This window comes from Catharus ustulatus, chromosome 16, assembly GCF_009819885.2.
Source record: "Catharus ustulatus isolate bCatUst1 chromosome 16, bCatUst1.pri.v2, whole genome shotgun sequence".
In the NCBI taxonomy this organism is placed as follows: Eukaryota; Metazoa; Chordata; class Aves; order Passeriformes; family Turdidae; genus Catharus; species Catharus ustulatus.
The window spans coordinates 14524238-14548048 of NC_046236.1; the positions used below are offsets into that span (position 1 = coordinate 14524238).

A 23811-nucleotide genomic window follows, 5' to 3' on the forward strand; every position below is an offset into this window, starting at 1 on the left:
AGAACAATCCATCCTGGGAGTCTGGGTGAGCTGTGTCTTGGAGGATTTGTGGTTCATCCCCGGGATTTCTACACTTGGAAGTCTTGGGAGTTCCCTTTTGGGGAGGTGCTGTTCTCCTGGGATTTGTTACATGCCCAAAATTCAATTGGAAAATGACTCAGCAATTAATCACTGCATTGAAACACTTCTCTTCATCTTCCACCTTTAAGTCTAGCAGAGCTTGGATGATTTAGAGCTTAAAAACATCCTGGCACAAATATATAAATTTATCAGCAGAAAGACAAAGGAATCTATTGATACAACAGAGTTTATTCAGCCTAAAAGAGTTAAAAGGGGGGTGCATTTCACAGAACTATTTTTGGGAGGTGCAATAATTTCAATTCCTCATTTGCAAGACAAATACAAAAAAAAAATCACTAAAAAAAAACTGGGCTGGGAAAGTTTTAACTGCAGGGAAACTGCTACAGCTCGAAACTTTAATGTCATTGATTAGTGTCATTAATTCTATAAAAAAGTGTGCAAAAGGCTGCTATAAAAATATTTTCTTACAGGCCATGCTCTGAGACAGCCTGACCCCTACAAACACTGAATGTTATAAATTCCCACAATACTTCACCCTTACTGAGAGCTTGGTATTTTCCCAAATCCTCCTGGGCTGGTGTTGTTTGGGATGATTGAGTTGAAGCAGCTCCTCCTTTCCCCAGAAGGAGCTTTGGGCAGGTCCTGGGCAGTTCAGAAGCTGTGGAACCCCTGTGGGCCAGGCCCCTGGGCAGAGCCCACGTCATAGCCCAGCTTGTGCAGATCCTTGGTCATCACGTTGAAGCAAACGGTCACAAAGCCCTGGGAGCGCACCCTGGTCACTGGCAGGGGAGCAGGGGATGAGTTTGGTTAAAGGAAGGGTTGGGATGGGTTGTGGAGCTGTTTTTGGAGCTGCCAGGACTCACCTTCCCTCCCCTCTCCCTGCGCCACCACCTTGGGGTCGGTGAACTCCGGGCGTCTCCCCGTGAACCAGCTGGGAGGAGAAAACACCAAAATCAGGGACTGGGGGCTGAGATTGATCCAGGCCATGAGAGAAACATCAGTGAGACCCTCAAACCTGCTTCTTTTTATTGATCTGCTTCACTCAAAGGTAAGTTTGGCCTTCAGGAAAAAAAAATGCAACTGGTTACATACAGATTTTGTTTAATCCAGTTGTTTTTTTTTTTCCTGAGCTATAAGAATCTTTCTGTGGCAAAGATGTGGTTGAAAAATTCCTCTTGATCATCCAGAGAACCACAGAGGCCTGGAGATCTCGAATTTCTTTAAAAATTGTAGAATGGGAATTGTTTTTTCATGTGTTTTGCTCTTCCTGTGGCTGTCCTTCCAAAACAGCCCCAAGAAGATTCAGGCACTAATTAAGTGCAGTCAGCAGGTAATTAACATGTATTAATACATTAATTAATACATTATTATGTATTAACATAACATATTAATTAAATTATAATTTACACATTATAAAAATTTAATTATATATTATATTAATTGTTATAAATATTAATTAATTATTGTTAATATGTTTACAAAAGCTTTTCAAAAGACCCAGACACCTGAAAATGAAATTTTTACCTACAAAACACAAAACTGGTTCTGGCACACCACTGAGTGGCTGCAAATTCCTTTGTGGCTAAGGACAGGAGGGAAATTCATTCCTCAGTGAATTAAAGTGATGAATTCTTACCTTGTGAGCTGCTGCAGCCTCGAGGTGGACTCTGGGACGAACATAGCAATGGTTCTTTTGTGCCTGGAACAAAGAGGAGCCCCCCAGAACCTCAGGGATGAATAAAAAACAGGAGTTTTATATTTATGAAGGCAAAGAATTCCATCCTTCACACAGAAAGGAAACAGGGACAGGATCTCCCTCCATTCCCAGTGGTGGGAATGAGAATTTATTGTGTGAGGAACTGAGCTTCATATTTGGGTTTTTCCCAGGCCAGTTTGGGTTTTACAGGATTACCAAAACCTCTTTGATTATGAAAGAGAACTGCTAGAAAATTTTTGTGAACTGACACGATGAGGAGATTTTTGGGAGCTTTTTTCTTTCTGCAACAAGAGAATAACTGGCCAAGGATGTGTGTGAGCCCTGCAGGTCAGGCTGGCACTCACCTGCCCGGCACGAAGGGCACGTGGACAGCTCCATAACCTCTGACCACATCATGGCCAAAGAAGTCAGGCCCATAAACACTGAGCACAATCTGTGGCCCTGCAAGGAAAGGGGGGTCAGAGGGGCTTTGGCAGCAGGGCAGGACCCTCCCCCCAGCACTCACAGCCAAAAGGGTTGGTGCTCTTGAAGGTGATGTCGATGGGCAAGTTCCAGACCAGCGTGGTGGGCAAGACGCTGCTCTTGGAGGTGATCTGGGAGATTCCTTCCTCCAGACCCTGCAGGGAATGTGGGGTGAGCCTGGGGCTGGGCTGAGCCTGGGGACAGGGTGGGGACAGGGTGGGGACAGGGGCTGTACCGCCGTGGGGACCCAGTCCTGGCCGTAGACAAAGGAGAACTTGCAGTAGAGATCATCAAATCCTGGGAACTGTGGGGGAGAGACAGAGACAGGGTTAACTGGGAGTTAACTGGGAATTCACTGAGAATTCACTGGGAATTTCTGGGGGTGAGGATCTGCCCGAGTCAGGGGGATAAGGGCAGCCTGTGCCAGCGAGACTGGGACAGATGGGCTGGGTTTGGAGGGCTGGGATGGATGGGTTCAAAGGCTGAGATTGGGATGGGTTTGGGGAATGAGACTGGGATGGGTTTGGGGAATGAGATTGGGATGGGTTTGGGGAATGAGACTGGGATGGGTTAAAAGGCTGACATTGGGATGGGTTTGGGGAATGAGGCTGGGATGGGTTTGGGGGATGAGGCTGGGATGGGTTAAAAGGCTGAAGCTGAGGTGGATTAGGGGGATGAGGCCAGACTGAGTTCAGGAGGGACTAAAGCAGGGTTGGGTTAAGGGGAATGAAGGCAGGCAGCGTTATGGGAGGCTGAGGCTGGGATGGGTTAAGGGGGATGAAGCGTGAGGCTGAGGGTGTGCAGGGTTAAGGGGGATGAGGACAGGTTTGGTTTAGAAGCTGAGGATGTGCAGGGTTGAGGGAGATGAGGACAGGTTTGGTTTATGGCTGAGGGTGTGCAGGGTTGAGGGGATGAGGACAGGTTGGGTTTATGGCTGAGGGTGTGCACGGTTAAGGGAGATGAGGACAGGTTTGGTTTATGGCTGAGGGTGTGCAGGGTTAAGGGGATGAGGACGGGTCGGGTTTAGGGGCTGAGGCCGGCCAGGCTCAGACAGGACAGCTCTCATCCCGCTCTCGATCGCAGCACCGAGACCAAACCGGGCCCGGGCGATGCCCCCACCCCTCCGTGCTGTCCCGCTGTGTTTGTCGCGGTGTCCCCGCGCCCCCCGCACCTCGCCGCTCTCGATCTCGCCGCTCACGGCCAGCAGGAACACGCTGGGCGCCGCCATGGCGGCCGCGCCGGTTGCCGTGGCGACGGACGGGGCGGCGCAGCGGACAAACTGCCTCGGCTCCGCGCTTCGCTTCGCGGCTCAATTGCTCCAAAATCGCCCAAAATCGCCCCAAAATCGCCCAAAACGCGGTCACCCCATCCACGGCATCCCCGGTACCCCCAGCACGGGGGTTCCCGGGCAGATCCTCCCCGCTCCCCTCAGCCGCTGAGCCCGCCCGGCGCTGCCCCGTTATCCTCGCACCGCCACGTGCCCAGAACTTTATTAATTAATATTATTATTTAATATCAGCCTAAAGCAACCTCAACCGCAGACTCGGCGTGCGCAGGGGGTGGGCACGGCCCCACAGCTCAGGGCCAGGCTCTGAGGGAGGCTCAGGGCCCGGTTTTTGGGCTGTTGGGGCACTCCGGGATGGGCCGGGATGGCTCCAGGCCGGGATGGCTCCAGGCCGGGATATTCCCCATCCCTCCGTTCCATGTGTGGAGGCCGTGGCCGCTAGATGATGCTGCCGGGCAAGGGCCAGAGAAAAAGGAGGAGAAAGCAGGAGAACGAGGGAAATGGTGGCGTTTGTGCCGTGCAGAGGGTCGGCCGTGAGGAGAGGGGCTCTCCATGCCCCCAGCACGGCGATTTTTAATTACGGATATCAGGAGAATGCCCTCATACCGGCTGTGGGTGGGAACAGCACGGGGCTGCTTTGATTAACACCCTGTAATTAAAAGGAAAGGATGAGTTGGGTGTGTGAATTAGGAGGGTGAAGGTGCTGAGCTGGAGCTGCTGAAATCTGCTCATGGTGTCCCATGAGATGATGGGACAGCTCTGGGTGCCAGGAAAATTCATCCACAAACACCAGAGGTTCATGTCCAAACAGGAGACAGAGGAGTCCTTCTACTTTATTCAAATAAAGGGAGAGGCCATGGGACATCCCCTGGGATCTCTCAGATTTTTGGGCCATTCCCCTGAGATCGCTCAGATTTTTGGGGCATTCCCCTGGGATCGCTCAGATTTTTGGGGCATCCCCTGGGATCTCTCAGATTTTTGGGGCATTCCCCTGGGATCTCTCAGATTTTTGGGGCATTCCCCTGGGATCTCTCAGATTTTTGGAGGACTCACCTCCTTTTATCCCAATTTCCCTGCCACATTTCCTTCTCTCTTTCCCCACTGGCTGAGAGGCACAGACTTCTGATACCTGAGATTCCTGTCTAATGTACAACCCTCCCTTTTAATTTTTAATTCTTACAGAATTCATGGTTTCCCTCCACTGCTTCTTTCATCTTTCAATATCCAATTTCATTTATCAGCAAACCTACAGTTTGTTTGTAAGGCAAATATCTTTCTCCACTCATCAATCAGTAGAATCCTTCCCATCGATTCTTTCATCTCTCAGTGCTGGTTTTATCTACCAGCAGACCCACAGCTTGCTTGTAAAGAGAAATTCGTCATTCCTCTCATGGGTGACACGGTGCTGGGACAGTTCTGGACTGGTGACACAGTGCTGGCCCATCAGGACCGTGGCTGTGCAGGAAATTTGCTGCCCACACACACACATGTCAGCGCCATGGACACTCCCCAGCCTGGCCACCCTCTCTCTGCTCCATCCCTTCTCCTCCTTTCCACATCCCTGGCCACGTTCCCCTCTCTGTGAGGAATTTTTGGGGTGGTTCATTGCTGCCAGACCCTCTGGGGAAGGGTGGGAGGAGTGGAGGAAGCCCTTCCACATTTCCTTAGATGTGTTCTCTGTCAATAACTATTTCAACTCGGTTTTTCAGGCCAAACGAATTTGGCCAAGAGAGAATGAGACAGGAAAGCAAGAGTAATGGTAGGGAATGCCTGAAATGTTGTCCTTTCTCCACAGCCCTTCAGAAATGCTTCAGGGAAAAGAATTCATTTGAACTGAAAATGATCAGGGGTGTGGGGGAAGTGGAGCAGCTCTGGAGCAGCTGTCTGGAGCAGCTAGTGAGGCTGTTTAATTAACACTGCACTTGGCTACCAGCTACCTTGGAGCCAGTTTCAGGACATTTTTGTTGCCTGGCAGGTGATGTGCAGCTGCTGGAGGAGTTCTCCCAGCACTAGGAGACTTTCCCCATGGCACAGAGACAGCAGGGGGTTTATTCAGCAGCCCTGACTCATCTGTACCTGCATCTGGAAGGGCTCTGTCCCCTCCCAGCCATAACAAGAGCTTTTATTCTTCCCCTCTTCTCACACCAGCCTTGTTTTAATTAGCTGTATTTTTAATCTTTGTCAGCAGAGTGAAATCCCAAGCAAGGAAGTGGTTTTATCATGCTGGAAAACTTAATTAATGTTCCATCAGAGAGTTGGATTTCCAAGCATGATGAAGGTTTGTGGATGATGGTGACCCCATGGTGTTATTTAGTGAGGCTGCTGTTTCTCCTGGCCATTTAAAACATCCTCCTCTCCTCCAGGATTTGTCCCAGCCCTGTGATTAGTGGTGGGGTTCATGGGAATCCTCCGTGGGGTGTTTGGAGTCACAGTCATCCTCATCCTCACAGGGAGGAAGGACACACTCCTGCTGATCCCTGACTTGTCACCTTTCCAGGTTGGATCCCAGCTCCTGGAGAGCCATTCCCAGCGTCCCTGAAGCACTGACCTATGTGTTGGAGATGTGTCAAACAGCTGAGGGAATTCTGTTTGCTTCATTCCAGCCAGGAGACTGGAAAAATCCAAACTGCTGGGAGCTCTGTCACTGGGAGCTTTGGAATCAAACCCAGGCACTGTGACCTGCCTGGCTGCAGGACCAGAGGCTCCCAGGGATGCTGGAGAGTTGGGTGAGCTGGAATTTCCCCTGGAATTGCCTCTGCATGAACCCTGGGGAGAGCAGTAGGGCCTCTCCTCCTCCTGGGCAGAGCTGCCAGGCTGCAGGGGATCCCTGTGGGATTTATCTCCTGCCCACCTCCCCAGCTCTGCAATTGCAGTAGGAGCAGCAGATCCCTGGAAAACAGAGTGGGAAGAGCCAGCCCGTGCTGCAGGGAGGGAGCAGGAGCAGCTCCTTTGTCTCCATTACCTGCTCAAGCCCCAGGGGCTGATCCAGGCAAGGTGGGAGAGACACAAACAACACCACAGTGGCACAGCACAAAAGTTTATTTCAAATCCCAAAATATTTATGATCAACACCTGGTAAATGGCCAGTGAAATTCGTTTGATGGTGTCATTAATCCGCAATAAAGCGTTTGTATTTTTAGAGTTGTTTGCACAGCACTGACTCATCCCTGCCTGCCAGGAGGCTGCAGGGAGCTTCCCTGCCCTTTGTCTTCCCTGCCTTTTGCTCCTGCTGCTCAAATCAAACAGGAAAGCAGTGGGGTCTCACAGCAGCACACACACAGGGGGATATCCCTGCTGTAATTCCTGCTGGAGTATTTACCTGGAAACTGAGTGTGGTGGGGAGGCACCGGGGTGAGGCCAGGTGGGTTTTGTGTAACGTGGCTGAATCCCAGAGTGGTTTATGTTGGAAAGGACCTTAAAGCTCATCCCATTCCACCCCCTGCCATGGGCAAGGACACCTTCCACCATCCCAGCTTGCTGTCCAGCCTGTCCTTGGACACTTCCAGGGATGATCCCTGTGTCCATGTGGCCACCAGCCCCTGCTGGGTTCGGACGCTGTCGCTGCCAAGGAGCTGTGAAGTGCTTGGTCTTCCCTGAAGAATTAATTGGTATTGGAACTCGTTATCATTGGTGAGATTTCTTTTGGTTAATGAGCAAAACTAATTAATGAGCCGGTCAGAATAAATTGACACAGAGGCAGGGAGTGGAGAGAGTGAGGAAGACCTGGGGAGATGGTGCCCAGCAGGATTTGATAAGGACATAAGGAATAAAAGCTGGGAGAAGAGGGGAGGGTAAACAAGCTCCTTCTCCTGCCAGCCATGGAGCCCTCCTGCTTGTTGTCCAGTGGTGACTGCATTTTTTGGGAATAACTCAGGTGGGAATGCTGTTTTCCATGCATCCAGCAGACCCTGCAGACGTGGCCACAGGCCCTCGGCAGCTTGTGCCTCCACGTGGGGCAAAGCACAATCAGAGTAAGCTGCTCCAGGGGACTTCAATCAAATATTGAAATCATTATTCTGGTTCTTCCCTGTGGTGTGACTTAATGAGGGTGTTTGGCATTTTCTCCCTTTCATAGTGAACAGATTTATTTTTCACTGGATAGCCCAACTTCCACAGCTGGAAAAAGCCAACCCAACACTGACCTCCAGGGAGGGACACGAGTGAGGGGTCCTGGCATGAGGAGCAGCCCAAGCTGGGTATGGGACACTCCTGCTGATGTCTCTGCATCAGTGAATGCCAGGGAATCATGGAATTATAGAATATCCTGAGTTGGAAGTGACCCACAGAATCACGGAGTGGTGCCAAAATCCAGGGGGTGCAGCAGTGCCACTGCACATCCCTCATCCCAAGCAGCTCCTTCCCAGCCCCCAGCGAGGGGCTGAGCCCATGGAAAGGGTTAAAATCCAGCCTGTGGCAGCACCACAATGCTGGAAGAGGATGGAGCACCCACCTGGTGTGAGCTGGAGTCATTCCAGGGGATCAGCAGGGTTCCAGCAGAGAGACACGAGCTGCTCAAAACCCAAAGAGCCACAGAGATTTCAGCCCCTGTGGCTCTGTCAGGGTGTGCTAAAATTCCTAATTAAGCCCCCTCGTCTGGAGGATGAGGTGGCCCCAGCCATTAAAACCCAGCCACGGCTTGAAAACTTAATAGGGGAAATTTAATGGATGAAGTCAATTGAATTATTCATCCCCAGAAAGCTTGTACAAATATCAAATGCTTATTAGCATTCATGCAACCTGTATGATCTCACAGCTCTGACAGATTAAGGTTGGGGCTAATTGCACCCAGGATGGCGTCAGATTTGGTGGTTGGTATTTTTGAAAGCATTTTTTCCTTCCCCAGCACGACAAAGAGAATTTCAGATCGATGCCATCTGAGATTTACCCTTGAAGCAGAGCCCCTGTGATGGTTTCCTCCCTCAGCATGATGGTTTTTAAATCCCTGTTTGATTCCTGCTCCTCAAAGGGTGCTGAGGTGGCTCTGGGCCAGCCCAGATGGACACAGCGCCCGTCCCTGCGGGCTGTGGCTTTGCTGGGATGGAAAGTGGTGGGGCAGAGTCTGGTTGATAAATGGACAGGACTGAATGGCCATTAAAAATGCAAAATAGAAATCGATCCAATTAAATAATCATGACTTGCATTTACTCCGTGCTTTTCACTTCCGATCTTAAGCAAGGCTTGCAGACAGTCCAGGGGGAAATTGCTTAATGCTGCAGAGATTTAATCAACAAAATTAACACTGGCTGATATTAAATAGTTTCTCTGGTCCTGGCCAGGTTTGGGGATGCAGCTGTGGGGGTTTTGCACCTGCAAATCCAGGTGAACGTCCCCGAAAGAGGCACCAGGGAGCAATCCACGGTCACTCTCTGCTCTTGGAAAATTCAGCTGGAGCTCGATTCTCCCCACGCTGCCTGGATGTTCCTGCAGGCTCATGGATGGGGTTTTGGGATTTGGGAAGGGCTTTGGGAAGGCTGAGCAGAGCCAGAACCAGGAGCAAACATCCCAACTCATTCCCAACCCTACCATTGCCTCAAGCCCTTCCAAGTTCTTCTACACCCCCCTCTCCATCACCACCATCAGCCACCAACCCGTGGTGAGAGGATTTTAAACGTGAAGGGAATTCAGGCCCAGGGCCAGAAGGGAATTCAGCCCTTTTCCAGCAAAGCTGAATAATCCCAGCAGTGAATGACACCCTGAGTGTCCCCCTGAGGGACACCCCAGAGCATCCCCCACGCCTCCAGGCAGGAGCAGAGGGATTCACCTCCCCTCCTCAACCTGCAGCAAAAGGAGTTTGCCATCCTCCCCAAAGCGCGGTTAATCACGGATTTTGTGGCTCTTTTCTGGAATTCCTCGCTATCCCACCGAGACGGAATCATTATTTACAATAATTCTAAATGACTCTTAATTACGGCGGCGCAGGTGCTCCTCGGAAGCAGCAGGATCAACATATGGAGACTCCTGGGTGAGGTGAGGGATTCTCTGAGCTCAGGGGGAGCTGGGAGAAGCCTCCAGCTCCAGCAGGGATGGTTCTCACCTGGTGGGAGCTGCAGCTTGGAGAGGTTGAGCAGATTTTTCAGGGAGCAGGAGGGACGCCCGGGCTGCCCCCGCTGCGGCACAAAGGGAGGCCACGCTTCCAGTTTATACAGTTTAATAGATGTGAAACAAGATACATTTCCTTTTGGAGTAATGGATGCATCGATAACAGAAGATAAATGTGAAGGCATAAATATGAGGCGGCACGGAAGGAACCAAACGGAAAGGACTGGATGGGTTCATTCCCCCCTGGGTGTCCTGGGCTCCTTCCTGCTCCGATTTCCCCCGGCCACGGACACGGGGCCTGCAGGAGGGCTGGGGAAGGGGGGTAAAAAAGGAAAATCAACCCCAAAAGCTGCAAAAAACACCCCCCAAAGTGGTGGTAAAAGGTGACCTGGATTCCTCTAGAGGCTTCTGGAAGGGCCTTGGGAAGGGAATGTGTGCAGGGATGGGGAGGGAGGGACAGGGAGTGAAACTGCCCGGAGGGGTTGGAGTTGTTCTGCCACGAGGAGGACAAATCATCACCTTAAATGCTCACAGAGAACATCACCTACGACAGCTCTTTACACCTTTACACACTGTATCAATAATTTACTTAGAACTGCAGTAAACAAAATACATTTCTTAAATAATTTACCATTTATTTGTTCAGTTTGTTTTTTTAGTCTCTCTGTAAATGTAGGTTTTTTTTTTCCTTTTTTTTCATTAGTCTTTTCTCTTTGTAACGCAAGAAACCGTCTTTGTGCACGTTAGTTCAGATTATTGCGACGTTTAACCTGAATTTCAGTTAAAAAAAAAAGGGGGGAAAAAAGCAACAGGACAGTTGGACACACAAGAAGAATGAATAACTTATTATTATTGCACTGGCTACAATTCAGTAGTGATTTGGTTTTTTGTCTGCAATTAGGACAACCTCTAAAGTACAAAAGAAAATGAGCGAGACGTCAGAAGCATCAGCTGTGAGAAGAAGCTGGTGGGGTGATGGTGGAGGGAAGGGAAGGAAGGGAAGTGAGGAAAGAGGAGAAACATTTGGAAAATGAATGGCTGGAATAATTAATTCCACAGAAAACCCAAGGAAACACCACCCATGTAATGCAAAAAACAGCATCTCTGTTTCTCTATAAAAATATGTGCATTATGAAGAGAGAGTTTTTGTGGGTCTGGTTTGTTTTTTCTCCCAGGTTTTCTTTTGTTGTTGTTTCCTCGTTTTGTAGCTCACAAATACAGAATTTTTATTTATAGAACTGCTGATATACAGACAATGTCCAGCTCCCAGGCACTCCAGCGTAACGCTTGAAAAGGTGCCTCAGGAAAAGTTGAGCATCTTTAAAATAAAATTAAAAAAACAAAAAACCAAAAAACAAAACAACAAAACCCCAAGAGATTCCCCCAGATCCCAACCACCACCACCTCGGACCCGAATCAATGTGATTGAGGCCACGGAGCAGGGTGGGAGGAACGAAGCCACCCCTGCATCAACTCTTAGAAAAGAAACCCCAAAACCTCTTGCCAAATCCCCCCAAAAAAACCCATCCCCAATTTCCTCCAGCCGTTCGTTTGGTTTCTTTCTCATTTTTTTTCTCACGTGTGTGTGTGTGTGATTTTTTTTCTTTTTTTGCAAACTCCCACAGCGCTTCCCAACGAGTGCCCGCAGGGAGGGGACGGCCCCGGTGACGGCCTCGGTCCCCTCGCTTTGGAACCCCCAAATTGGTGACAAAGCCCTTGAGACCCCCCTGTCCCCCATCCCAGCAGCTATACTGGGTCATCCGTGCCTCCTTCTGTGGCGACAGTCACGGGGCCCAAGTCCTGCTTGGCAGTGCCCAGCTGCTCTTTGCTCCTCTCGCCGTTGCCCCGCTGAGTTTTTAAGTGCTCCGTCTTTTTCAGCTCCGCGTCCGACCGCGAGTCCACGGAGGCCGGCGTGGACTGGCCGCTGTCCAGCAGCTCCGAGAGGCTGCTCAAGGAGCCGCCGTCCAGCTGCTCGAAGGAGAAGTTGGGGATGCTCAGGTGCTCCCCACGGCACGGGGGCTGGCTCTCCGGGAGCTCCAGGGGTTCTCGGTACGGTGGGAACTCGCAGGACGGGGTTCTCCTCCGCAGCAGCGTGTTCTCGGAGGGTTTGGTGCGCGGGGCCGCCGCGCCGTCGTCCTCCATGGGAGGATCTATAGAAATGCAGGGCGGGCTCATCTTCTTCTTCCTCCGGGCTCCGTGGATGTAGTCGGCCTCCGGCTGCACGTGGCCGAGGGGCCGCTGCTTGTCCTCGGTGGGCTCCTGGAAGCCGCAGTCCGACGCGCCGCCGGAGGGGCAGATCTCGATGGAGTGCCGCCGCTGCTCGTCGGCCCAGTTGGGCTTGCTGAGGAAGCCCTTGGCGTCGGTGCTGTAGAACTTCTTCAAGTCCTTCTCCTTGCGGGAGAGGCTGCTTGTGCTGCAGTTCTTGAGGGGCACGGGGGACGGGGCCGGGGAGGTGAAGGGCGACGTGGAGCGGCTGCCGGGGTCCGAGTGCTCCTCTGCCCAGTCTTTGGCCGAGCTGTTGATGTGCCGAACCTCCTCATCAGCCAGGTCTGAGGGCTCGCCCGGGCAGCCCTCGGCGCTGGAGGGGCTGCTGGGGCTGGGGGGCCGGCTGGGAATGCCGTGGTGGCCACACGAGTGCTTGCGTGGGCCAAGGGGTCGGTGTGGGGAGGATGGAGGGGAGTGTGGAGGGGTGGTTGGGAGCGGGGAAGGGAGAGGGCTGGGGGTCAGGGTGCTCTGGGGCTGCTGTGCCGATGGTTGGGGCTCTCCAGGCTCTGCTTGCAGGTTGTCTTTGTGCTCCGGAGCCTGCCCGTCCACCGAGTCCGTCCGCACGGCCTCCTGGAAGGGCAGGAGAGAGAAACGGGGTGAGAACCTGGGGATGTGCTGGGCAGCAGCTCCTCCAGTGATGGACACAGAATCACAGAACCACGTTGTGTTGGAAGGGGTCTCAAAGCTCATCTCCTTCCACACCCTGCCATGGGCACCTTCCACCAGGCCAGGCTGCTCCAAACCCATCCAGCCTGGCCTGGGAGCCCTTGGTGGAGGTGAGGGTGAAGGTGAAGATGAAGATGGAGGTGAAGGTGATGGTGATTGGTGATTGGTGATGGTGAAGGTGAAGATGAAGGTGAAGGTGGAGGTGAAGATGAAGGTGGAGGTGAAGGGTGAAGGTCAAGGTAAAGGTGGAGGTGAAGGTGAAGGTGATGGTGAAGATGAAGGTGAAGGTGGAGGTAAGGTGGAGGTGAAGGTGAAGATGAAGGTGAAGGTGACGGTGATTGGTCATGATGATGGTGAAGGTGAAGATGAAGGTGAAGATGAAGGTGAAGATGGAGGTGAAGGTGATGGTTATTGGTGATGGTGATGGTGAAGATGAAGGCGAAGATGAAGGTGAAGATAGAGTTGAAGGTGGAGGTGAAGGGTGAAGGTGATGGTAAAGATGAAGTCAAGCTTTCTGAGAGATGGTTAAATTATATTATCACTCTCTGGTCCTGGTAAATACCACCAGGGACCAAAAAGAGCGTCACACTCACCTGTCTGCAGAGGGATTTGCTGGGAGCTCGGGGGGTGCTCGGGGCCCTCCAGCGCTGCCGCCCCTCGGGGGGCACCCGGAGCCAGGAGCTGCCCACGGGCTGCGAGCGGACGGAGGTGACGGAGCCTAGGGCGGGACAGACAGGGCATGGCTGGGTGTGACACCCCCTGCTCGGCCTCACAGCCTCATAGAGACTGAGACCTGCATTCCCTGAGAGCCCCAGCTAGGACAGGGGCTGGCCCGGCCCAGGGGGATGCTCTGATTGCCATGGGATTGCTCTGCTTCTAAGGGACTGCTCTGCTGGCCACGGGACTGTTCTGATTGCCATGGGACTGCTCTGCTGGCCAAGGGACTTCTCTGATTGCCATGGGATTGCTCTGATTGCCATAGGACTGCTCTGCTGGCCACAGTTTGCTCCTGCCATGGCACTGGCTCTAGGTTCTGTCCTGCACCTGTTCAATAATCTCCACACACAATAGTCCATAAACCTCCCCACCTTTTGGCCAGAGGCCTTGGAGAAGGACTGTAAAATGGTGACTTTCTGAAGAGACTTTGAGATCTCTTTGTTCCCACGGACAGAGGACGAGTCTGTTGGCTGGAGACCCCTAGGACATTGTCCCATCTGTTGGCAGCTATTCCCCATCACTCCTTTTCTCTCTCTCTCTCTCTCCTTTTACTTCGTTTCCTTTACCTCTCTCTCCCCTCTCTTGCAAAACTGAGTTGCTGGCACACAAACTGCATTGCTGCTTGCTGCTGGATAAACTTTAGTCCTCTTGCTGTTTGTCTTTTGCACCCTGGGCTCAAACAAAGCATCATGACTTTCTGGGCAGATTGTGACACTTGGCCTGGGGGATCTCGAGGTGTGAGATCAAACCCTCAAAGAGGGGAGAAAACACAGGAGGAAGAAGGAAAAATCCTGTTGGGGTTGGCTGGAATTCCAAACCTCAGCATAAACCTTTGGGATTTTAATCCCTTTGGGGGATTGAATCCCTTTGGGATTAAAAGCCTTGTCCCTTGTCCTGTCTGCTGCTTCAGCAGGGATGGCAGGGAAGTCACAGATGCTGTGCAGGGCTCTGATCCTCGTGGGTCCCTTCTAACTCAGGATATTCTACAACTTCTGCAGCCCCAGGGCCACCACAGCCCAGCCATCACCAGGGGCTGTCCCCAGGGCTCAGCATGAGCAGGAGCAGCTCCCAGTGCTCTGAACTGTGGACAGGCTGGAATCTTTCCTTCCCAAAGCCTCCCAGGCTGCCTCTGAAGGCCATTCCTCCTCCCCAGCCCATCCCTGGTGCTGCTTTACAGCACTTGGGAGTTGTTTGAAAGATCTCCTGCTCCTCTGGTTTTCTGGCTGCAGGATTTATTGTCCTCATTAGTTTGAAAGCCAGCGTCTGTTCCTGCAGTGCTGCCCAGCTCCATGTTAAAAACACCCTTATCCATCACTCCAAGAGATCTCACCCAGGGGTCAGGGAACTTGAACCCCTGACAAAAGCCATCCAGACACATCACAGTTGCATTTCAGACAGATTTGTTGGTGGGGACAAAGAAAAATGAGTGTTTAATAATTTTTCTTTTGGATTTTTTCTCCAGAACACCACAGAAGGAATTCCCACCCCCATCCTGCTTCTCCCCAGTTTTTTTGGGGCTCTCTTAGACCCAGAGTTCCAGGCTGAGCCTGTGCTGTTCATGTGCTATTCCAGGCTTTATAAAATGCTTTTTATGATGCAGAAAAAACTCTGACATAAAAACTGTCACAAACATGGTCATAAAATCCAGACCCGATGCTCTACTCCCTGTCCTCAGTTGGAATTTCCTCCTGTTGGAAACTTTCCATCGAGTTCTCATTTAGGAAACCCAAACCCCCTCCAAACTGGATGCTCAGGAGCACTGAAGATCTCTGGAGCTGGATATTTTTTTCTCTTATTTTTCTAGGAAATCAGCAAACTGCATCTAGAACCAAAATATCCTGAGATCTGCTCATCCCACAAAATTTTCACTGTGTGGTCGGTGGAGTGCTGGGAGAAGATCAGACATCCTGAAACACAGATGCTCATGGGAATCTCCATGGGCTCAGTTTTATTTGGTTAGAATTTATGGATCTGTGACTTGAAGCAGAGTTTGGGCAGCTCAGGAGCAGCACAGCTTGGGGTGCTGCTGGTTTTGCCACCAGGTAAAAAAAGTCACATCCATCACATCCATCCCTTCAAGTGCTCTTGGAGAGAAATTTAGGGAACATCAGAGAATTCTTGGTGGGTTCTGCCCACCCCTGCCAACATCCCAGCAGTTTTATATGGATTATAAATCCTGCTTTACAGCTACTCCAGGGATGAAAAGCAGCCCCAGGAGGCAGCCTGTGAAACTCAGCCTCTGTTTTCTTTCCTTCATGAGGAATTTGCAGGTGAAATAATAATAAACACTGAGCAGAGAACATGGCCTGGCTCCCAGAGAGTCTGAACAAACACAGAGTTCCTTCTTGCAAGGAAATCAGAGCAAATCAGGGTGTGCAAACCCACTGAGCAGTTCTTGCATCTCAAATCAAAGGAATCCAGGCTGGGGAAAGTTCTGGGGAGCCACTCCAGGGGCAGTGTGCTTTTAGGGAGGCAGAGATTGTGTTTCACATCCATTCCCCTTCAGAGCAGCTCACAAAAGAGACAGAAAGGCATTTTCAGGGGAATGTGCTCGGATGCAGGGGATGAATTCCCCCCCAAATGATTCCCAGATTGTGGGGTCTCTCCATGGGGTCTCCCCATGACATTCATTACAAGGCCAGGCTTGGGAAGAATCAGAGAGTGGCTTTTAAATCTTTCTACTCCCAAAGAAACTCCTGCAGCTCTGAACTCGATGTGTGGTGCTGAAAGGCACTGCCCTGAGGCTGCAGCCTGCCTGAAATGAGGAATTGTGCTGGAAGCAATCCCAGCTCCAGCTTTTATTCCTGGGGATGTTATTGATCTGCAGGCAGGAGCCAGAGGGAATGCACAGCTCCTTTTCCTCAGTTAAAACCTGTACCTGTGCTTGGGAGCCTCACTTCCCCCAGACATCTCAGCCCCCAGCTTGCTCCTGGGAAAGTGATGGCTTGTAATGCAGACTTTTCTATTTAATTACAAAGCACTACTTAGACTTGTGAAGAAAAAAGTGAAAAAGGACAAACTTCCGTTCTGAAACTTGTATCTTGTTTTATCTATATATTACTATATTTTAAAACTTTAAATTTTTCACTGTGTGATATTACACACGTCCATTTAAACTACACACTTGTAATTTTGGTTCTATTATTCAATTTTGGAAGCCTTTCCCATGGCTTCAGGTTAAATGCAGTGTTCTTCTGGGGGTCAGTGTCTGTTAGCACAGAAAGTCTGAAATTCTCAGTGACCAGAGTTCCAACAGTGATGGAAATGTGGAATTATGCAGAATGGGAAACCCCTGTTGTGCTGCTGGAATTAAATGGGAACAAACCCTCTCAGGCCAAGCTTGGGTTGGTTGCTCCCCACTGAACCCCCCTGGTGCACTCATGGATTGGGAAAGATTGGGAAAGACCACAGATCCCAATGAATCCATTAATTCATTAATCCAGCACTGCCAAGGCCAGCACTAAATCAAGTCCCCAATGCCAGATCCGGGTTTTTTGAACCTTTCCAGGGATGGTGACCCCAGCACTGCCCTGGGAGCCTGTTCTGATGCCTGAACACTCTCCCAGTGAAGGAATTTTCCCTGATATCCAATCCAAACCTCCCCTGGCAGAAATTGAGGCTGTTTCCTCTCATCCTGGCCCTAATCCCTGGGAGCAGAGCCTCACCCTGCACCCTCCAGTCAGGGAGTTGTGCAGAGTGAGAACTTTCCCCCTGAGCCTCCTTTCCTGCAGGCTGAGCCCCCCAAGCTGCTCCACCCTCATCCCTGGACACTCTCCATCCTTCTTGTGGTGAGGAACCCAAAACTTTGCCTGAGAGGAGGGGGATCTGCAGGGCTGGTACCTCTTGGGGCTTTGCAGGGGTAGGTTTCCATCTCCACCTCGTGCAGGGGCAGCGGCGCCTTGGCTGGGGTGACGGGCCGGAACATGTAGCTGTCGTTGGGCAGGGAATGCATCCGGGACACGGAGATCTTGCGGACTGTCAGCAGGTTCTGGGGATCCTGGGGCCTCAGGGAGGCTGCACTGCCCTGCAGAGCAACGAGAAAGGGAATTTGTGGGGTGGCTTGGGTTGCAGTACAGGATGTGACCGAAGGTTTGTATTCTATCATCATCTGTTAAACCAGGTGGGGCAGTGATCCTGGAGATATCTCATGTCAATGGATTATCTGTTATAAACCAGGTGGGGCAGTGATCCTGATCTCTGTGGGAGATATCTCCTGTTCATGGATTATCTGTTATAAACCAGGTGAGCAGTGATCCTGATCTCTGTGGGATATCTCCTGTTCATGGATTATCTGTTATAAACCAGCTGGGGCAGGGATCTTTATCTTTCACAGCCCATCCTCCCTCCAGGAGATCTCTCCTGTTAATGGGAAATATTTTATAAACCAGGTGGGGCAGGTATCTTTAGCTCCATGGAGATATCTCCTGTTAATGGATTATCTGTTAAACCAGATGGGGCAGTGATCCTGATCTGCATGAGAGATATCTCCTGTTAATGGGACAGCTGTTAAAAACCAGGTGGGGCAGTGTTCTTTATCTTTCACAGCCCATCCTCCCTTCAGGAGATCTCTCCTGTTAATGCCATATTTTATAAACCAGGTGGGGCAGTGATCCTGATCTCTGTGAGATATCTCCTGTTAATGGATTATCTGTTATAAACCAGCTGGGGCAGTGTTCTTTATCTTTCACAGCCCATCCTCCCTCCAGGAGATCTCTGCTGTTCATGGCCATGGATCCCAGGGCATGGCTGATAAATTCCATCATCCCATGGGGAGATGCTCCACCCAGGGGGAGGAGCCAAGCATTTCCTACCCAGATAAAATCTGAGATTTGGAACATCAGAGCAGCCACTGGATGCCAGAGGAAAACCAGACCCTTCCACATCATCACTGGAGCTTGGGAGGAAACTGCACCTTGTACAGGAGCACTGCTCCAGCTGAGCCACATCTGTCACTGCAGGAGGATGCAGCCACCATTTATTGGGTGTCAGCTTGGATTCTGACTCTGGCAGTGTTTTGGGTTTGTTCTTTGTAGTGCTGTATTTCTATTTTAATTTTCCTGCTAAAGAACTGTTACTCCTGTTCCCATATCTTTGCCTGAGAGCCCCTTAATTTCAAAATTATAATAATTTGGAGGGAGGGGGTTTACATTCTCCATTTTAAACAGAGGCTCCTTCTTTTCTTAGCAGGCACCTGTCCTCCAAACCAGGACATGGGGGAATTCCTTCTCTTTTTTGCTTCCAAACCTTGTGCAGGTGTCTCACCCAGAGCCTGCAGCTGTGGTGATGCAGGACAGCAAAGTGACACTGAGGGGCTGGAATAAAGGGAGGCATCAATGACCCAGAACTAAAAATTCAACTTTTTATCCAAAGTCAACTCTTGGACACACAGAGAGAAAGGAAAAACCAGGGAAAATGAGGGTGGGGGTGTGGAGCCTGCCTGGGGGTAGAAAAGGGAATTTTCTTTGTTGTCACTGACGTGCGTCTGGTTGGAAGTGCCCACACAGAGCACACCACAAACCTTAAAGCCACTCAGCAAATCCTGAGCTTTAGGGACACAAATGATGTCCCTGAGGTGCTGCTGGGAGGTGATGCCACGACTTGGCCAAGTGTTGGGGGGAGCAGGAGCCCCTGCAGCCTGGCTGGACACATTCCCCTCCCAAGTTACCCTTTTATCTAAACCACAGCTAATCCCTCTGGTTTTCCTTTAACGTCAGCCTCCCAGTGACTGATGGAAAACATTTTCCCAGCTGCATGTCTTAAATTAAATGTATTTTGCTTTGCTCTGCCGGGCTGTTTTCCCTCTCTGCCAGCAAAACCTGTCCCTGAGATCCCTCAGGTTTGGAGCTCACCAAGGATCTGGTTAAATCTGGTTTTTTTCCTCATATTTCTGGATTATAAATGTCTTTCCTCAGCTCCCTGAAGATGCACACCCCAGGATGAATTACTCCATGCTTCACCCTGTGGAGTTTGGCTGGGAAGGGGGGCCAGCAGGTGTTCACAGCTCGTTGCCATCCAGCTCTGCCAAGTGTGGCTGTGCCCAGGAGCCACCCAGGGCTCTCAGCTGATGGATTAAAGCCCCAGCAGCCACTGCCAGTTGGTCCTTGGCCATCCCAGCTCCATCAGCTCATCCCCACCTGAGCTGGGGGCAGCCTGGGGCTCCTTCACAGCCTGGAGCCACGCTGAGAACAAAAGGTCTCAGCACTCGAACAGAAGGATCTCAGGATTTGGCTCCTAAAGCTCAGCTTGTCTTTGGCTGGAACAAATGAACAGAAAGCCCTTCTTGACATCAGCCACTTCAGTTTTTAAGGGTTCAGCTGTTGAGGCCTGACTGAATTAGGGACGTGGGGATATTTCAAATGAAATAAGTGCTTGAAATATGAACCAGGGACGGGAAATTTGTTGGCTCCCACCTGGAGAGCTGCTCTGGACAGTGAGGGTGGTTTGGAGACATCACTGCTGCTCCTCCTGCTTGCTGGGAAACACCTGCTGCACTCCAGAGCCTGATCCCATACCCTGGGAATCACAAACCTGGGCATGTGGGGTGATGGGGAGGGACTGAGCAGAGGGGGCTGAAGCTCTTCTGGTTTGCTGGGAATCTCCCTGGAGCATCTCCTGAATCCCCAGCTCTGGGGACTGCTGGAAGCCTGAGGTGCTGATCCCCCCACTGGCTCATTTTCCTCAGTATCATAAAAAATTCTTACAACAACAATAAAATCAAACCTGACACTGTCTTCTCCATGAACAAAAACTCTGCCTGCAGCTCTGGGTTTAACACACTGCTCACACATCACCCTGCACACCAAATGCACATTTTAGGGGCTAAAAAAGAGGATTTCACTCCTATCCCACACAGGGCTGATTCCCCTGGGATTTCCCAGCTGGAAAGGAGAGAGGCTGGAAAGGTTGTGGCTGTGAAGGGACAGGTGTGGGACATCAGCCACCTCAGCCTGGGGGCAGGAACCTCAACACCTGCAGGGTTAAAAGAGGCTCTGCCTGGCTCCTGATGTCCTTGGGAAGCATTGGAAGATGAGGAAAACCCAAGGACAATGCACTGTTTGCAATCCCAGCCCGTGGAAAAGGGGCTCAGAAAAGCAACCTGTGCATTTCCCTGCAGGAATGTCTGTCAGGAACAACATTCAAATAGTCAATTCCCCATTGCTGTGTAACCAAATCTTCTTCCTCGCCCTAATGGAGTCTGATGGATTTCACAAAAATCTAATTTAATGTAATTTAATCTCCAAGCCCCCACTGATTTCGCGGTAGATTTATTTGTGATCGTGGTGACAGAGCAATTCCATGTTCACTCTTAATCACAGGCTGCTGACATGGGATGAGACAATTATCTCACACCCTCCTTCCCCCTGCACTTCTGATTGTTTTCCTGGAGGACTGATAGGAATCAGTGTCTGGAAAATCAACCCAGGAACCTCCAGCCTCCCAAGTCCTGCATGTCCTAAGCAGAGAGGAGCTGCAGGGTTACACCAGCCCTGGATGGCTGCAGGGTCCTCTGGAAATCCCAAACTGGGGTAAAACAGAACCTGAGCAGTGCCCATGTGAAGGGAATTTGTCCCATCCCATGCCAGGGCTCCCAGTGCCAGCATTCCCAGGTTTTTTGGGATCACTCAGGTTGGTCCTGCTGCCCTGAAAAATGACAAGGACTGGCTGGGACAGCAGGATAGGGACCTGTGGCTTTTATGGCTCTGAACTTCAAATCCACAACCTGAGAATGAAGTGGAGAGATGGACTTTCAACCCTCCCGTGGAATTCTGGCCAGGATAACATTTCCAGCACCTTCCACCTGCAGGAGCCCTGGGAGCTGGCCCAGGCTGTGGGCTGGAGGTGACATCCCTGCTGGGACAGCTCCTTGTCTCCCATCCCTGTGGCTCTGTGTGGATCTGCTGGTCAGGCTGGTGGGATCCATCCCCTCCCCACCCCAGCTGTGTGCAGGCTCTCACCAGGGCTTGGTGCTTCCCCTTGCTGTGCTCCTGGTTCCCGTGCAGCTCCCGGCTCTCCGCGGCCACCACCCCGCTCCTGCTGCCGCCGCCGGCGCTGGCTCCTCTGGACATCTCCAGCTCGATCTCAGCATCCATCTCAGCGTCCTCCTTGGCCTCCTTGTTGCTCTCCTCCAGGTGCTTCATCAGCACTGCCACCACCACGTTGACCAGGACGAACTGGGCGATGAGGACGAAGGTGACGAAGTAGACGGGGGAGATGACGGGCAGGTAGGTGAGGCAGTGCTTGTCCTCCCGAGTGCACTCCCGCAGCGTGTCCTGCAGCAGGGAGGGACAGGGCAGGCATTAGTGAGGCTCTTCTGGGGCTCCAGGTGCAGGAACACCAAAAGAACACCAACAACTGAAACAGGGGAGAGAAGATTGGGAGAGAGAGAAGAGAGATTGTGAATTACGGCGCCTACAGAGAAGGGGAATGGGTGGCCCAGTTTTGGATTTCCCATCCCTGGAGTGTTCCAGGATGGGTTGGACAGAGCATGGAGCAACCTGGGACGGTGGAAAGTGTCCCTACCCATGGCAGGGAGTGGAACTGGATGAGCTTTAAGGTCCCTTCCAACCCAAACCATTCCATGATCCTGTGATCCCATGATACATCCCAAACACTTATTCCTAAGCATTCCCAAAATGCTTATTCCTGGAATCATTTCCCTTAAATATTACATCCAGGAACAAACCTTCAGGCTGGCTGAGACTTAGGACAAACCTCTGCTTGAAAGCACATCAGGAAGCCTCATTTTGATTTTTAAAGAGAAACCACTTTTGTTTTCACCCTAAATCCATTTGAAAACCGCCCCTAGAGCTCTCCCAGCAGAGGAAATCCCCACACACCTTCATGATGCCGTTCCAGTTGTCCCCTGTGGACACCCTGAAGAGGGTGAGGAAGGCCATGCCGAAGTTGGTGAAGGTGGCGTGGCGGCTCAGCCCCTCGCAGGGATTCTCATCGCTGCAATCTGTGGGGCAGGGAAGGAGCAGCACATCAGCCAAGGCACCCTGGGTTATCCACAGCAGCCCCACAGCTGGGGATGGCACCCTGAGCTGCCCCATGGCTTTGGGGGGTGATGTCCTGCTCAGGAGGAACAGGGAGGGAGGGGAAGGGGATTTCAGCTGGGACAGGACAGCAGCAGGTGTGGAAATGCTGCTGGTGGAATTTTCATCCCTGGAAACATCCAAGGATGGGATTTAGAGCAACCTGGGCTGGTGGAAGGTGTCCCTGTCATGGCTTTAAAATCCTTTTTAACCCAAACCCTTCCATGATTCCATGATCTTATGATTTCCTTTACTCCTGCTCTCCAGCCTCCTTTGTTTGTTCTCCTGTTGCTTGTGTCGTTGCCTTGATGATTTTTTACATCCACCACGAGGGATATTTTCACTGAGATAAAGTGGAGCAATTTGACATTTTCCCCCTGAGAATTAATAGCCTAATGAATGCAAATTGAACATATGAAATATCCATCTTCCCATAAAACACAGCCTCGTTAAATATCCATTAGGACAGGCAGCAACGGCTCTTGGTTGGGCATTTCAGTCTTAGGTAATTATTCTGAGATAAATTGGAAGGAAAAACAACAAAAAATCCAAGAAAAACCCACAAATGACCAGTCCTGGGGGAGAGAGGGCTGATGGTTCTTGTGGCTGGTGTGGACTGACCAGGAAAAAGGAGAGAAAATTCCCATTAAATGGGGCTGGGAAGCAGAGCCCTGCCCCAGTGGGGTTCCCTGGGCGGCATTGCCCAGCTGAGTGTGGAAACACCAGCAGAGCCATTTTTCACCTCTGTGAGTGAACAAATACCCCCATAACTCCAGGCTGGAATAGAAACCCACACTGTTTCACTCAGGGTGGGTGCAGAACTAATTCTTTCCCCCGGAATTTGTAGGAGACTGAAAAATAATTTGGTTTTGGTTGAAAGAATTATTCTGCTCTCAGGCACTTGTAATCTGAGCAGAGGGCTGGGCTCATAAAGGGGATTAATGAGAGCCATAAACTCTGCTCAGGAAGGGCCCTTCTGGTGCTCCTGGAGCTCTAATTGGGATGGAAATGTTGAGGATACAGACACAGCTCCTTCCAACAGCATTTTCCAGGCTGGGCAAGATCGAGTTTGCTCTGATTTTAGTGATGGGCACATTCCTGAGCAGCTCCAGTATCCTCAGACTGGAGGATTAATTAATGCTGGCCAGGCAGGGAGCACTGGGTGGCTCCTGATGGATGCAGGGAGGGGAAGGAGATGCTGAGAGCGCGGCACAGACCAGCCCTGGGAGCTGCAGGAGCAGCGGCAGCCAAGTGCAGGGAGCTGATGGGGTGTGGGGGAAGCTCTGAGCAGGGACATGTTTATGGTGGCATCCCTCCAGCAGGAACCTGACCCCCATCCAGCTCTGCAGACTCGTCTCCAGTAGCAAACTTGAACAAATCCATGCTGGGCAATGATGTTTAAACAGCAAAGAGTTCCTCTGCAGCCAAGGGTGGTTGGACAAAGCCCTAAACGTGTGTGTGCGTGTGTTAGAGAAGTTCTGGGTTCCATCCTCGTGTGTCAGCTGTGACCCTGAGATCCACAGAAAGCTTCCATCCTCAGCACA

General features: G+C 51.2%; 2 protein-coding genes across 3 annotated transcripts in view; both read right to left on the reverse strand.

Moving 5' to 3' along the window:
* Nucleotides 1-289: 289 nt before the first annotated feature.
* On the reverse strand, nt 290-3511 carry B9D1 (B9 domain containing 1). The gene is made up of 7 exons (XM_033074217.1): nt 3432-3511; nt 2496-2564; nt 2304-2415; nt 2143-2239; nt 1718-1780; nt 945-1012; nt 290-860 (listed from the first exon to the last, which is right to left on the reverse strand). Exons 1-7 carry the CDS (start codon nt 3486-3488, stop codon nt 733-735), a joined length of 594 nt encoding a protein of 197 aa, XP_032930108.1. The 5' UTR covers nt 3489-3511; the 3' UTR covers nt 290-732.
* Nucleotides 3512-9676: 6165 nt separating this feature from the next.
* CACNA1H (calcium voltage-gated channel subunit alpha1 H) overlaps nt 9677-23811 on the reverse strand; it is a 156761-nt gene continuing 142626 nt past the window's right edge. For both annotated transcript variants that reach the window (XM_033074183.1, XM_042779780.1), the window contains 5 exons: nt 22070-22191; nt 21188-21502; nt 17073-17256; nt 13109-13233; nt 9677-12419 (listed from right to left, as the gene is read on the reverse strand). In XM_033074183.1, coding sequence (XP_032930074.1) covers nt 11331-12419; nt 13109-13233; nt 17073-17256; nt 21188-21502; nt 22070-22191 — 1835 coding nt within the window. In that variant the 3' untranslated portion in view covers nt 9677-11330. The remainder of the gene's footprint in view (nt 12420-13108; nt 13234-17072; nt 17257-21187; nt 21503-22069; nt 22192-23811) is intronic.